We start from the raw sequence: 13,470 nt of genomic DNA, 5'->3' as shown, positions 1-13,470 counted from the left end.
TTGATATATCTCAATATTTCATTTGTTTGAATGGCGCAAGAAAGTGGCGATGCGTCGTATGTGGCTCCCAGCATTGCAAAAAAAACCGGGTCCAACACATGGTGCCATGTGTGGTGCTTTGCTTACTGGGCGGATACACAGCCACGTGCGACGTATGCGGCCACTTTCGCGGGAGGAGAGCTGTTGATGTAGCCCTTCATAAAACGCATTGCGTTGGCTACAGTCCCGCCGCGCCATTACGAGAGAGAGCAAAGGAGTTAAAAATTCACCAACAAGACGACCTGTTGGAGCTCCTCTCGTTGTTGCCGAGAAGAGGAGTGGACGTGGCCAAGGTGGAAACACTGTTGAGCCAGCCTCCTCCGAAAAAGGCGAAAATGGGCACGCGCCAGGGAAAGGTTGTATTGTTTGGCACCTTTCCAAGCCCAACACCTTGAAACTGTCATGTGTTTCAGGTGTTTTTTCGTTTTTTGTCGTCTTTGTCGTCTTCGTCGTATTGTTGTTGTTTATATGTCAATAATAGATATATGCAATATATCTATCATTTCATCTCTTGGCCTGTATCCAAGTAAGTAAATTGAATAATATAATTGATTGAAATTAATAGAAACATTTATTTCAAGATCCACATGCATGGACCATGCATTTATTGTTTTCAAACCGTATTTGATCCCACTAAACATTTGTCGTATAAATCATGGATTTGTGCATTCATGTCCCGAGTTATTGAAGAATGCGGTTGGCAAGGATTTGATAACTTGGCTGCCGAATCATACTCCTTGCAGAAATCTGTTTGCAGCCATTCGTGAAGTTGTTGCTAGACCACAGAATATCTTTGAATACATTACAACTACAAACAATTGGTAAGAGATTATAATCAATTGTTAAGAAAATTTCTTGTATTATCTATCGATCTTTTTTTTTTAGGTGCATTCCCATCGAACTTAGTAACGTTGTATTGGCCAGTAATCATTGCCAGGCATATTTCCTGAGCGTACTTTATCTGGAACTGTGGGCCTGTTCCATCAAACCGTATTTGATCCCACTAAACATTTGTCGTATAAATCATGGATTTGTGCATTCATGTCCCGAGTTATTGAAGAATGCGGTTGGCAAGGATTTGATAACTTGGCTGCCGAATCATACTCCTTGCAGAAATCTGTTTGCAGCCATTCGTGAAGTTGTTGCTAGACCACAGAATATCTTTGAATACATTACAACTACAAACAATTGGTAAGAGATTATAATCAATTGTTAAGAAAATTTCTTGTATTATCTATCGATCTTTTTTTTTAGGTGCATTCCCATCGAACTTAGTAACGTTGTATTGGCCAGTAATCATTGCCAGGCATATTTCCTGAGCGTACTTTATCTGGAACTGTGGGCCTGTTCCATCAAACCGTATTTGATCCCACTAAACATTTGTCGTATAAATCATGGATTTGTGCATTCATGTCCCGAGTTATTGAAGAATGCGGTTGGCAAGGATTTGATAACTTGGCTGCCGAATCATACTCCTTGCAGAAATCTGTTTGCAGCCATTCGTGAAGTTGTTGCTAGACCACAGAATATCTTTGAATACATTACAACTACAAACAATTGGTAAGAGATTATAATCAATTGTTAAGAAAATTTCTTGTATTATCTATCGATCTTTTTTTTTTAGGTGCATTCCCATCGAACTTAGTAACGTTGTATTGGCCAGTAATCATTGCCAGGCATATTTCCTGAGCGTACTTTATCTGGAACTGTGGGCCTGTTCCATCAAACCGTATTTGATCCCACTAAACATTTGTCGTATAAATCATGGATTTGTGCATTCATGTCCCGAGTTATTGAAGAATGCGGTTGGCAAGGATTTGATAACTTGGCTGCCGAATCATACTCCTTGCAGAAATCTGTTTGCAGCCATTCGTGAAGTTGTTGCTAGACCACAGAATATCTTTGAATACATTACAACTACAAACAATTGGTAAGAGATTATAATCAATTGTTAAGAAAATTTCTTGTATTATCTATCGATCTTTTTTTTTTAGGTGCATTCCCATCGAACTTAGTAACGTTGTATTGGCCAGTAATCATTGCCAGGCATATTTCCTGAGCGTACTTTATCTGGAACTGTGGGCCTGTTCCATCAAACCGTATTTGATCCCACTAAACATTTGTCGTATAAATCATGGATTTGTGCATTCATGTCCCGAGTTATTGAAGAATGCGGTTGGCAAGGATTTGATAACTTGGCTGCCGAATCATACTCCTTGCAGAAATCTGTTTGCAGCCATTCGTGAAGTTGTTGCTAGACCACAGAATATCTTTGAATACATTACAACTACAAACAATTGGTAAGAGATTATAATCAATTGTTAAGAAAATTTCTTGTATTATCTATCGATCTTTTTTTTTTAGGTGCATTCCCATCGAACTTAGTAACGTTGTATTGGCCAGTAATCATTGCCAGGCATATTTCCTGAGCGTACTTTATCTGGAACTGTGGGCCTGTTCCATCAAACCGTATTTGATCCCACTAAACATTTGTCGTATAAATCATGGATTTGTGCATTCATGTCCCGAGTTATTGAAGAATGCGGTTGGCAAGGATTTGATAACTTGGCTGCCGAATCATACTCCTTGCAGAAATCTGTTTGCAGCCATTCGTGAAGTTGTTGCTAGACCACAGAATATCTTTGAATACATTACAACTACAAACAATTGGTAAGAGATTATAATCAATTGTTAAGAAAATTTCTTGTATTATCTATCGATCTTTTTTTTTTAGGTGCATTCCCATCGAACTTAGTAACGTTGTATTGGCCAGTAATCATTGCCAGGCATATTTCCTGAGCGTACTTTATCTGGAACTGTGGGCCTGTTCCATCAAACCGTATTTGATCCCACTAAACATTTGTCGTATAAATCATGGATTTGTGCATTCATGTCCCGAGTTATTGAAGAATGCGGTTGGCAAGGATTTGATAACTTGGCTGCCGAATCATACTCCTTGCAGAAATCTGTTTGCAGCCATTCGTGAAGTTGTTGCTAGACATATTTTTATGGTCAGTGTGGGTGATTTAAAGATAGATATGTAAATATGTAATAGTATGCATGTCCTTATAAAATTTCAAGTACCAAATAATCAGGGTCCAACTGGAGTTGGAAATGCAGAAAACATACATAAATCATTGTAAGGCATCCAGATGAATCCAAAAAATACATATGTACATAAGCCAACAAATTGCACAATATCCTAGCAACAATCATTGTAAAAATACTCCTCAAATAAAATTTCTAAAACTTCTCAATTGGCCAGCAACTTCGAGGTTTGTAAAACACATCAGCAATTGCTGGGAATTAAACAAACCTTTTTAGAATTTACTTACAAAGAATTGGTAAAACATAATAAATTAGAATAACATGATAAAAAAAAACAAACAAATTATTGGATAATTCATTTTTTAGAAAGCAGTTTTTAGTAAATATTGCGGCAGAATTTTGCTTCTAGGCTAAAAGTTGGAATCAATATAAAAAAGCTATATATAGAAGATATTCCACTATGATTAGGATTTTCAGTTGGGAATTGTATAAATTTGTTTTTGTCAGCGAATAATATCGATACTCTTGCTGCATTTCCATTTGACTAACATTTGCAAGTTAAAGAAAAACCACAAAATGTTGTCTTAGTTTACTCCCTCGTTTTCTCTCTCTCCCTCCCTACCTTTCGCTCTTAGTGAATGTATGCAAATTCCATGGTCAAGTGATCAAGTGGTTCACTATGCCAGGTTCCTACAATACCCATGCCGCAGCCATTGATGATGATGATGATGATGATGATGTTGATGATGATGGGAGAGCCTAACTAACTATGTTCATGCACCTGCCCCCTACATTTCACAAAGTGCCTTGTTCTGTTTTTGTCCACTGCGGGAAAATCGCTTGCATGACTGAAGCTATAGGTAATTGAAGTGCTCCAATTTAGCTCTTCCTCTTCGATGAATCTATATTCGATTTCGAGGATCGGACACGTACTCACGCACCCCATCAACTGGTCATGCAAATCGTCGCCGTTGCGCCTCTTGACTCTCAGCTCACCAGCTCCAACTCCAACTCAAACACCATCTCCATCTCCATCTATGGCTCTGTCTCTGACTCTGACTTTGCTCCTGCTTCAATTTGCAGCCAAGCATGATCCGATGATGATGGCTATGATGATGATCTTCGCTTGGCTACCAATTGAAGTTTTTCTTGGGCGCCACTTGCTGCTGCTGCTGGTGCTGCTGCTGCTGTTGCTGCCACTGCCGCTGCTGGGCGTTGCAACGCGTTAGTCTTGGGCAACTTTCGCGGGAATCTTATTTTATTTTTTCTGTTATTTTCTTCTGATTTTGTGTTTTTTTTATTTTGTGACCTTAATCGATTGTCATTTAGTTAAAGATTTTTCCACTTGGCCAATCGAAGGTTCTCTCTCACTCCCAACTTGAAAATGCATTTCTTTCGACTTTTACTAGAAAAGCTGCTAAGTCATTGCTAAAGCCCCCTAAGATCAGCACGATGACGGTGGAGAATAATGTCTCAGAAATGCAGAAATGATTGATGTCGCCCTTTTTCTATGTTTCCCCCCCTCAGATCCCTTCACTTACCCATGAAATTCCTTGTCAATTGGGTCAACTATTGAAGAAAAAGTTTATTCTTGTTGCAACTTAAAAGAAAATGTGTCAAGTTTAGGCGCCTGCGGCTTCATTTAAACTATTCTCTAAACATACCAACTACTACAATTTTATTTTTTTTTTTTGCCATGCAAATTAAATTTAATACGACGTAGTAACTTAGGCAACCAGTTTTATATCTTTTTTTTTTTACTTTGCTGTTTTTCCTGACAGAAAACGCATACGATAAGATGGGACGACGATCCAGCAGATCAGCATCATTTACACTTGTTCTGAACTCAAGATTTGGTGGTGTTTAGTTGGTTGGTTCCAGACGAGGGATTAACTTCCATTTGGTGTTTTTAATCTGAAGTCTTGATCGGAAAACTGGGACATGAACATGGTCCATTTTCCGCTGTCTTTTGGTGTCACATTGGGAAGAGACAGACATGTTGAGATGGACATTAAGAAATGGGTCGTGGGAATAAGTTTATTAATTAATAAGTTAAAGTTCTTAATAATAATGAAAAACATGGAGTAATTTTATACTAAAGATAACGTAATATCAAGATTCGTTAATTTAGAAAATATTGCGAATCCTTTGGTTTATCGTCACTAACTAAATAAATTAGAATTACTGAATAATAAAAAGAATTATTTAATATTTATTTTCCAATCTAGGTTTTATTAATTGGTTTAAAAAGACAAATTAATCTTGGAGATCATAAAAAAATGATCTTTTTTTACAAACATTTTTCAAACCAACTTTTACAACTTCTTTGTATAATTTTTTTTATCATTTCATACTTCTTCTCTATTAATCAGTTTGAAAATTAACTCTCTTTAGATTTTTTTTGAATCTATAATCATTTACTGCAACCAAATCAAATGGCGAATGATTTAGCTGGTGCGCTTGTCCAGCATTTTAAAGACTTGAGCGGTGAACTTGCTCTTTGCCTGTGTGATTAGACTAGTTTCGTTTTTCTATTTTAATTTTTATGTTGTGTTTAAATATTTTTCTCGTGCCACACCTATGGGGGGAATATGGATCTGGTAGGCATCATCAGCAGCAGCAGCACAGAATGCTCTTGTGCACTTGTTCCTAGTTGAGGTAAAAGCAGCTGGAAGCCAAATTTAACGATGACATAAATACTAAAGATAACGTAGAGTAGAGAGCTTGAATCTAGGCAAGGCAATGTTTGGGTTAAGCCAAGATATTTTATAAGAATTCACACATGTTGTTACAATTCTTCCTGTAGGCTCATTATTTTGCAAAAATGTCTACTTTCGACGGGATCAGATAGCAAATTAGTATAATGGCTATATGTAATCGAAAACCGTTAAAACTTAATAACATTTTAAATAATCTCAATAGGCTCAATCATAAGGCAAAAGTTTCAATTACTTTATTAATTGGCAGTTTATTATGTCTAATTGGTAATTAGAGAAATAAATTTTAACATTTTTTTGAAAGGTTTTTTAAGTGCCTACAATTTCACTAAACCAATTGCCATTCCATGGCTTAAAGAGGGGGAAAAGTAGTCTATACTAAAAGTAATGTATGGCTAAAATGATTTGGCTATAAAAGTGTTTTATTATCACCATTCGAACCGTAACAAAAGTGCACCAACGCTCCTTCCTACCTGAATACAAATAACAGATAATGCATATAGAAATCTTTCTTCCATAGGTATAAAAAGTTAAATAATATACATAAACTTTATTTTGTAATTGAAACTTTATATTTATTCTCGATAATATATATATGGAAAACCCTTTTAATTTGCTCCTTTATGCGCAATTACTTAATGAAACATTAAGCCACAGTTAAATCCCTTTTTTTTACATAGTTAAATAAATCAATTAACATTTAATTGATAACAATGAGTATAACAATGTTTTAAAGATCTTTTTCAAATTAGTTATATAAATTTCCAAAATTTCGAATGAAAGTTTCTTCGGCCTAAATGTTAATTTGTTATAGTCTTCTAAAAGTATACATAAAGCCCTTGAGCCTTTTATAGTAAACAAAATGATCTTTCTTTAATCAATCCAGAAGTTTTACCAAAACTAAAGTTATCTACATAAAATCTTATACCAAATTTTAATTTATTATCGGTGGTTGCATTTTCAAAGTTAATTCAAAAGTCAAATCCTTTATATTTACCTTATAAAACTTAAACGAAAATGTTAGACTTCAGAATCTTAAGACTTTTTAAAGTTTTTCATTAAATCATCTTAACGTGATAGTCTCATTATAACCGCTTTAGATTCTCTTATTGTAGTCTCTCTATTACTATGCCCTCAAATACTCGAATAACTTGAATTTATTTTTATTGCAAAATAAAACTCAATTTCAATTTAGTTTGCTCCCTGCACCGATCCAATAGTTTGTATACCTTCTCACATCTTGGGTCAATTGGTTGTCATAAATCTTCATAGAACTTTGTTGACTGGCGGCGACAATGCGAAAAATTGAAAATGAAATGATATGAGAAGATATATATTTTTTTCTTTCATTACAATTTGTATGAATTTCAAATTATAGAAATGGCAATAAATCAAATTCTCGTTAACCGTATAAGACGTGCAAATTACTAGAAAAAAAATTGTTTTTCCTTTTCAAATTAGAAACGAACAACAAGGCGAATGAAACTCAAACGAAAATGAATCTCAGTTTATTGTAATGAAATTTAAAATAGAATTTTTTTTCAGAATTCTCATTTGCCAGATGATAAAGTACAAATCTGACAAACTGGCTAGCTCTTTGGTTGGCTGATTAATGCTGTCGAACAAGATAATGACAACGCAAAACAATCCACACAAAAGCCACCTCAGTGGTTTGGTATCCACTTGCCCACACTGTGGCAAGTTCCCGTTTGCCACAGCCGGTTGCATGCAACCGTTGATTAAAACGGGCAAACTCCAAACTTAATTCTAAGGCATTTTCACTGAAAATTGTTAAATATAATTTCCACAGAAAATTCTTTTTGCCATCTTGCAATTACTTATATGTACGTTTCTCCTTCTCTCTATCTCTCTCTTACTTTTTTTTTTCTTTTTCCGTTTGTTGTTGCATCCAACTATATGCACTTCATGCGCGACTTCATTTAACTGTGGTTTGCATGATTATTGCTCCAGTTACCACCGCAGCCGATAAGGCAAAAAAATACTATTTTTTTCAAGTCGACCGAGTTCTTTTTGCTCTTGTTGAACAAACTGCCATAACTTAACTAATAACTAATTATATACTAGTGCCAGTAAATCATGGGATGCATGTGTAGCACATACTTGGTTTAATTTTTTGTTATTTTAGTCATAAATTTGACAGTTCTAAACTGCTTTTTTTTCTCTTTGGTAGGTCTCGAACTAATTAGCTATGACAAAGAAAGCAACGCTAATATTGAAAATATTTATAGAGAAGAACTAAATATTCTAGCGGATTTGCCGCATAGTTGATCTGGCAACTTCATAATTAGCTTCATAACAGTAAACAACACTGAAATTATAAGTAAAACTTCGCAGTAAACAACACTGAACATTTTCTGTCCATGTTTTTGCAATCAAGTAGGCTGAGTTTATAGAGAAGAACTAAATATTCTAGCGGATTTGCCGCATAGTTGATCCGGCAACTTCATCATTAACATCAACACTGAAAATATAAGTAAAACTTCGCAGTAAACAACACTGAACATTTTCTGTCCATGTGTTTGCAATCAAGTAGGCTGAGTTTATAGAGAAGAACTAAATATTCTAGCGGATTTGCCGCATAGCTGATCTGGCAACTTCATCATTAACTTCATAACAGTAAACAACACTGAAAATTTAAGTAAAATTTCGCAGTAAACAACACTGAACATTTTCTGTCCATGTGTTTGCAATCAAGTAGGCTGAGTATTTCAGTTAAATGAAACTATATAAATACATAAAATTTAACTCAATTTCATCAGTTGGTAAAAGTTACTCGAAGAACACGTACGGTTTCTACATTCGGAAAAATGTGAAAAATAAAAAAAATTAAAAAGTGTTGTGGTTTTTCCAATTGTATTTTCCTTAATTTCACAAAATTTTTTTTTTATAATAATTTTGAGAAACTCTCAAAAAAAAAGGTAATACTTGTTTCAATGCAATTTTACATTACTTATATTTTTCAGAAACTTTTCCTTTTAGATGGTATTTTTGCACTTTTGTTTTATTTTCCTTTGGTTAAAGTTCTTACTTCTATGTACTAAAGGTAACTTGCTCAAAGCAATATTTAGGCTGCTTTTATTTATTCATATTTTTTCTTAGACGGCGACGTTTTGAACTTTGGTCTGACTTGGCTGGCAGCTAATGGAGGCAGGAAGGACCTTCTGCAATATAATTCTGGAAATTGATAAAACGATGACTAGATAATTTTTAATTTGAACCCAGTTCATTCAAACTATTTTCCTTAATTTCCAATATGTGAGTTAACAATTTATTACTTAAGTTTGAATACTATTTTACAAAGGATGTGCTTTTCAGATCTTTTTCACTGTCTATGGTAAGAATATTTATTTAGTTTAAATTTTACAGATTTTCGTATTACCATTGTAATACCATTTCTTTAAAATCTTTCTGCATCTAGGCATTTTTTCAGCCATTCATTTTATAAAGGTGATCTAAGGTGGCATATTTCAAAATTAAAGCTTTGTTGGAAAAGTTTATTTGAAGAGTTTGCACGAAAATTTAACTTGGGAGCCAGAGCATCAGCAGCAGAGGCTGGGCAGAAATAAAGGTAATTTTTTGGACTCGACGCACACACCGATTTCTCTGCCCAGCCTCTGCCGGTAAATAGCCACGAGAGCGAAAAAAACCATCCTTGCCCATCCTTGGCTTATATTATGGGACGTCCAATTATACTAAGACCGGGCATTTTTGATCGGCGATTTTTGGTCTTGTCTTGTACACACTTGTAGTGGCCAATCTAGGAGCCAATATCTGTCTCTGAATCCATTCAACTTTGGAGGTCATCAAAGGCACTTATGACTAATTGTTATTTTTTTTTAAAATCCAAATAAATAATTTATGTAAATTTTCTGTTTTGTTTGCGAAATCTTGGGAGACTCTTCTTGTTGCTTCTGTAAGAATATCTATAAGTAGTTGAAGTAGTTCAATGACTGGAATAAAATCTGCAAGGAAGACCAAAGGACAAGGAGGTGAAATGATTCCTAATGTTTGACATTTTTAGCATTCGTTTTTAGGACCACTTTATCCTGTCAATGCGATTTCAATTATTTTCACTACTAATTAAATCCTTCATAGAATGTAATGGATTTTAGAATATGCAGTTAATAACAATAAACAGTATGTCATTCAGAAGGAAATTTTTAAAACTTTGTTTTTGTTTCTTAATTTGTTTAAAAACTAATTTCGCTAATTAAAAAGCAATTTGTTGTTTTGCGCAAAAACCCTAACCAACAATTAAAGTTAATGACAATGATGTTTTAATGTGACTCACTGTTTGAGTTAAAGCGTTTCCCAGCATTAGGAAAAATTGATGTTGAAAATGAAAGTAATTGTTGACCAATGCATTTGGACAAAACGAATTTACAACATTTTTTTTTCTTTGCTTTGCTTCTTTATCAAATGGATGATTGGATTGGCTGTTGCAATGGTCAGTGCATTTCTACACTTCATTTTTTGTTCGTTGTCGAGACAGACTACTCAAAATGAAAATTAATTAAACACATAAATAACATGAAAGTGGCTTGATCAACTGTGACACATTGCTCAAAAAGCGTTAACAAAAAATCCTTAAGCAAGGCTGAACGAATCGACTTCATAATACCCTAGATTTAATAAAGAGGTCTAATACAAAACTGAACTAGTCTTATGATCTGGGGTTAAACGTCTTCCAAAACTGAAATTTAAAGGTTACATTATTTGGAAATTGACTATATTAAATAATCTGTATGTATATTCCTTTTATCTAACCGATTAACAGTTATCGATGAAAATTTTTGTTAAGGTATCGGAAAAAAATCATCTCTAATGAAAAAGAATAAAACGCATATTAGACGAAATCTACAAAACTTATTTTGATATCTATACACAAGGCTTTGTCTCGTTAATGTAAATGGGTTGTACAATTTTTGAAACTAATCAAAATATCCTTATTTGCCATAAGTCGATTGTTTATAAAGGATGTAATATGGATCTGCAAGTCCATGACGCGCTGGAAGGGAAGTTCCAGTGCCAAACTTTTTCAATTCAAATCAAATATTGCACTGCATATTAATGACTCTAACATAACCCTCTTCCTCCGCACCAATCTAGGGTATCAAGAGAAGAAAAACGTCAACAAATTGGAGCGGGACCAAGCCCACAAACAACAACTTACAAGACCAAAAAAGAGAAGAAAAAAAACCAAAGAGAAAAAAAAAAAACAAATGCAATTAAAAAATTCGAAATGGAAAAACAATAAAATAACAGAAAAATGTGCAACGGGCGGCGACGTTCCAAAACAGAAACATAATGCATGTAAAAGCGGGACAAAACAGACAAAAAAACAAGAGAGAGAGAGATGGAGAGTGAGTGAGAGGGGGACGAACAAATATTTTACAACACTTTCGCTCGTTAGAAGCGGGCGGTAAAGCTGCATCATCGACAGTGCTGCACGAAAGTCTCTGGTCTCTTGTCTTGGTCTTTGTCGTTCGTCTCCATCTGCAGCCCCATCCCAATCTTCTCGTATATGCACTCATTGGCGCTTTAATTGCCCGGTGAAAATGTGCACCAGCGGCAGCAATAATGCGCTTTTGCCTCGCTCTACTCTAATTACCCTCGAGATGGAGTCGATGATGTTACCACTGTCGCTGCTGCTGATGTTTGCCTGATCCCTTTTGATTGGGAAAGATGCCGCCACCGAAGCCACCGCCGCAGCATGCGCAGTGATGAACAAGTGAAATTTTCAAGTGAAATTAATCAAACATTTGTTTTCGGCTTAAGGTTGCAATTAGTTTTTATGAAGAAGATTACTTTGAAAAAAAATGAAGAAGAAAAACTCTTTAATTTACAATCTCTCTGTTATTAGAGAATTCACATCTTTAGTTATAAAGTATATACAATAGACACCTACAATTAAAACTCTACTTGATGTGGATTTCGAACAATGTCAGTAAATTGCAAGAATAATGTTATCAATATACATATTATGACACACATATCTTTTCTGGTAATGACAGATTATGCACAGATTCACCACAAAACTAATATTAAATCAAAAACCAGTTTCTAATATTCAAACAGTTTAAATCTTATTCAATATTAACGTTTTCTATGGTTTCTATGGTTTCAGTTTTTCTGATTCCGTATAACTCTTTGTTTGAGTAGAAATTTGAATAAATTAAAATCTAACTTGGCTTCTATTATTAAAAGCATAGACTTTTCTTGAAACATTTCTATATACTTATGTATATACACATACATAGATGCATTCTTTATTAAATTTATTATTTTCTTGCTTTCGGTTTCTCTCCGATAAAGCAATACTTAAAAGGCAGGTCCGTCAAGGATAATGAAAGGGTTGAGGATTGGCGAATAATTTGTACATAGATATATGTATATATAAAATAGATTCTAACAATTATGTGTGTATGCCTGTTATTCCAACAGGAGAGATCTACCAGGATTTAGAAGAAGCTATTGAATTCCTTAAAGCTACCAATATCTACCATCTAATTTACAATACAAATGTAAATATTAAATGTAAATGTAAATAATAATATTAATACTAGGTTAATTTAAGTTTATTTTAAGCATACGCATTATAACCTTAAGGCCTTAGTTGCTATAGCTTAGTTTCTCAAATTACGTGAACTTTACAATTTTGCGTAAATCTCTTATTAATAATACTAATAAAATTATGTGTGTATATTGAATAAGTTATCTTAAGTTAATTAGTATATTTCCCTACAAGTAAAGGAATTATTTTTGCTATGTTCTATTGATGTGACCAAATATACAATATTGTCTTCAACTTTAAGATCGTATGAAACCATTACTTGACCTTTAGTTTAACAACCGAGTTCAATTTTTTTTCTCCATTAGTTTGGTATCCATTTATTTAATCTTATTTAATTTCGTTCTACAAAGTTAATTGCTTCAAATAGTTAAGCCTTACAGCCTTATGAAGTTTTTGTAAAAATACTTTCAACTGGTATCAACTATCAATATATCGAAAGATTGGCCTGAAAACCTAGAAATATACAAAACTCTTTTTTAAAAACAATTCAAAGATAGTTCAAAGTATAATACTAAGCCCTCAATATAGCAACAAGTTCTTTTTAATAGAAGGTATGATAATGCCTTAATTATACTTTAATATTCTATATTAGAGAATTGTATTCCTAGTTCCATAGTTTTATTTAAATTCAAAATTGCTTCAATAATCAAAGATTTAACACATCATTAGTTTCTTCTATTATAAATAATAATTCTATATAAATTAATAGATATAGAATAGAAAGGTCAAACTTTCTTCAATTAGTAAAGGTATTACATTATTTACCACATTGTTGTTCAATTAATTTCTAAGCTAAACCAACATTTTTATTTATTCAACAAATCTTTCGTGGCATTTGGTTCATTGCACTTTACAATGTTCATATTGATTTCGATTATTTGATATTCATATTTAAACACCTCAACCCACAGTCTGCCATTGCCACTGCCATTCCCCTTCTCGTTGGATGGCAGCGACACCATTAAGAACTATAAATATCCAACAATATTCACATAAAAATTATTCACATAAACAAATAGAAATCTCTGCCATAGCCAAGCCAAAGTCTTGTCTTATGGACTGCATAGAATT

General features: G+C 33.9%; 1 protein-coding gene and 1 long non-coding RNA gene across 2 annotated transcripts; both read left to right on the top strand.

The window, feature by feature from the left end:
• Positions 1–630: 630 nt before the first annotated feature.
• On the top strand, positions 631–4,180 carry LOC124460393. Its single transcript, XM_047011041.1, has 8 exons — positions 631–860; positions 925–1,230; positions 1,294–1,599; positions 1,664–1,969; positions 2,034–2,339; positions 2,404–2,709; positions 2,774–3,056; positions 3,971–4,180. The coding sequence occupies exons 1-8, from the start codon at positions 631–633 to the stop codon at positions 4,178–4,180; spliced, it is 2,253 nt and encodes a 750-aa protein (XP_046866997.1).
• Positions 4,181–8,723: 4,543 nt separating this feature from the next.
• Positions 8,724–9,690, top strand: LOC111518777. Its single transcript, XR_002724076.2, has 5 exons — positions 8,724–8,743; positions 8,805–8,868; positions 8,925–9,080; positions 9,141–9,159; positions 9,244–9,690. It is a non-coding gene; the product is annotated as an uncharacterized LOC111518777 (long non-coding RNA).
• Positions 9,691–13,470: the final 3,780 nt, after the last annotated feature.

Source organism: Drosophila willistoni, assembly GCF_018902025.1.
Source record: "Drosophila willistoni isolate 14030-0811.24 chromosome 2R unlocalized genomic scaffold, UCI_dwil_1.1 Seg200, whole genome shotgun sequence".
Classification (NCBI taxonomy): domain Eukaryota; kingdom Metazoa; phylum Arthropoda; class Insecta; order Diptera; family Drosophilidae; genus Drosophila; species Drosophila willistoni.
This window is presented reverse-complemented; position numbering and strand designations above follow the sequence as displayed.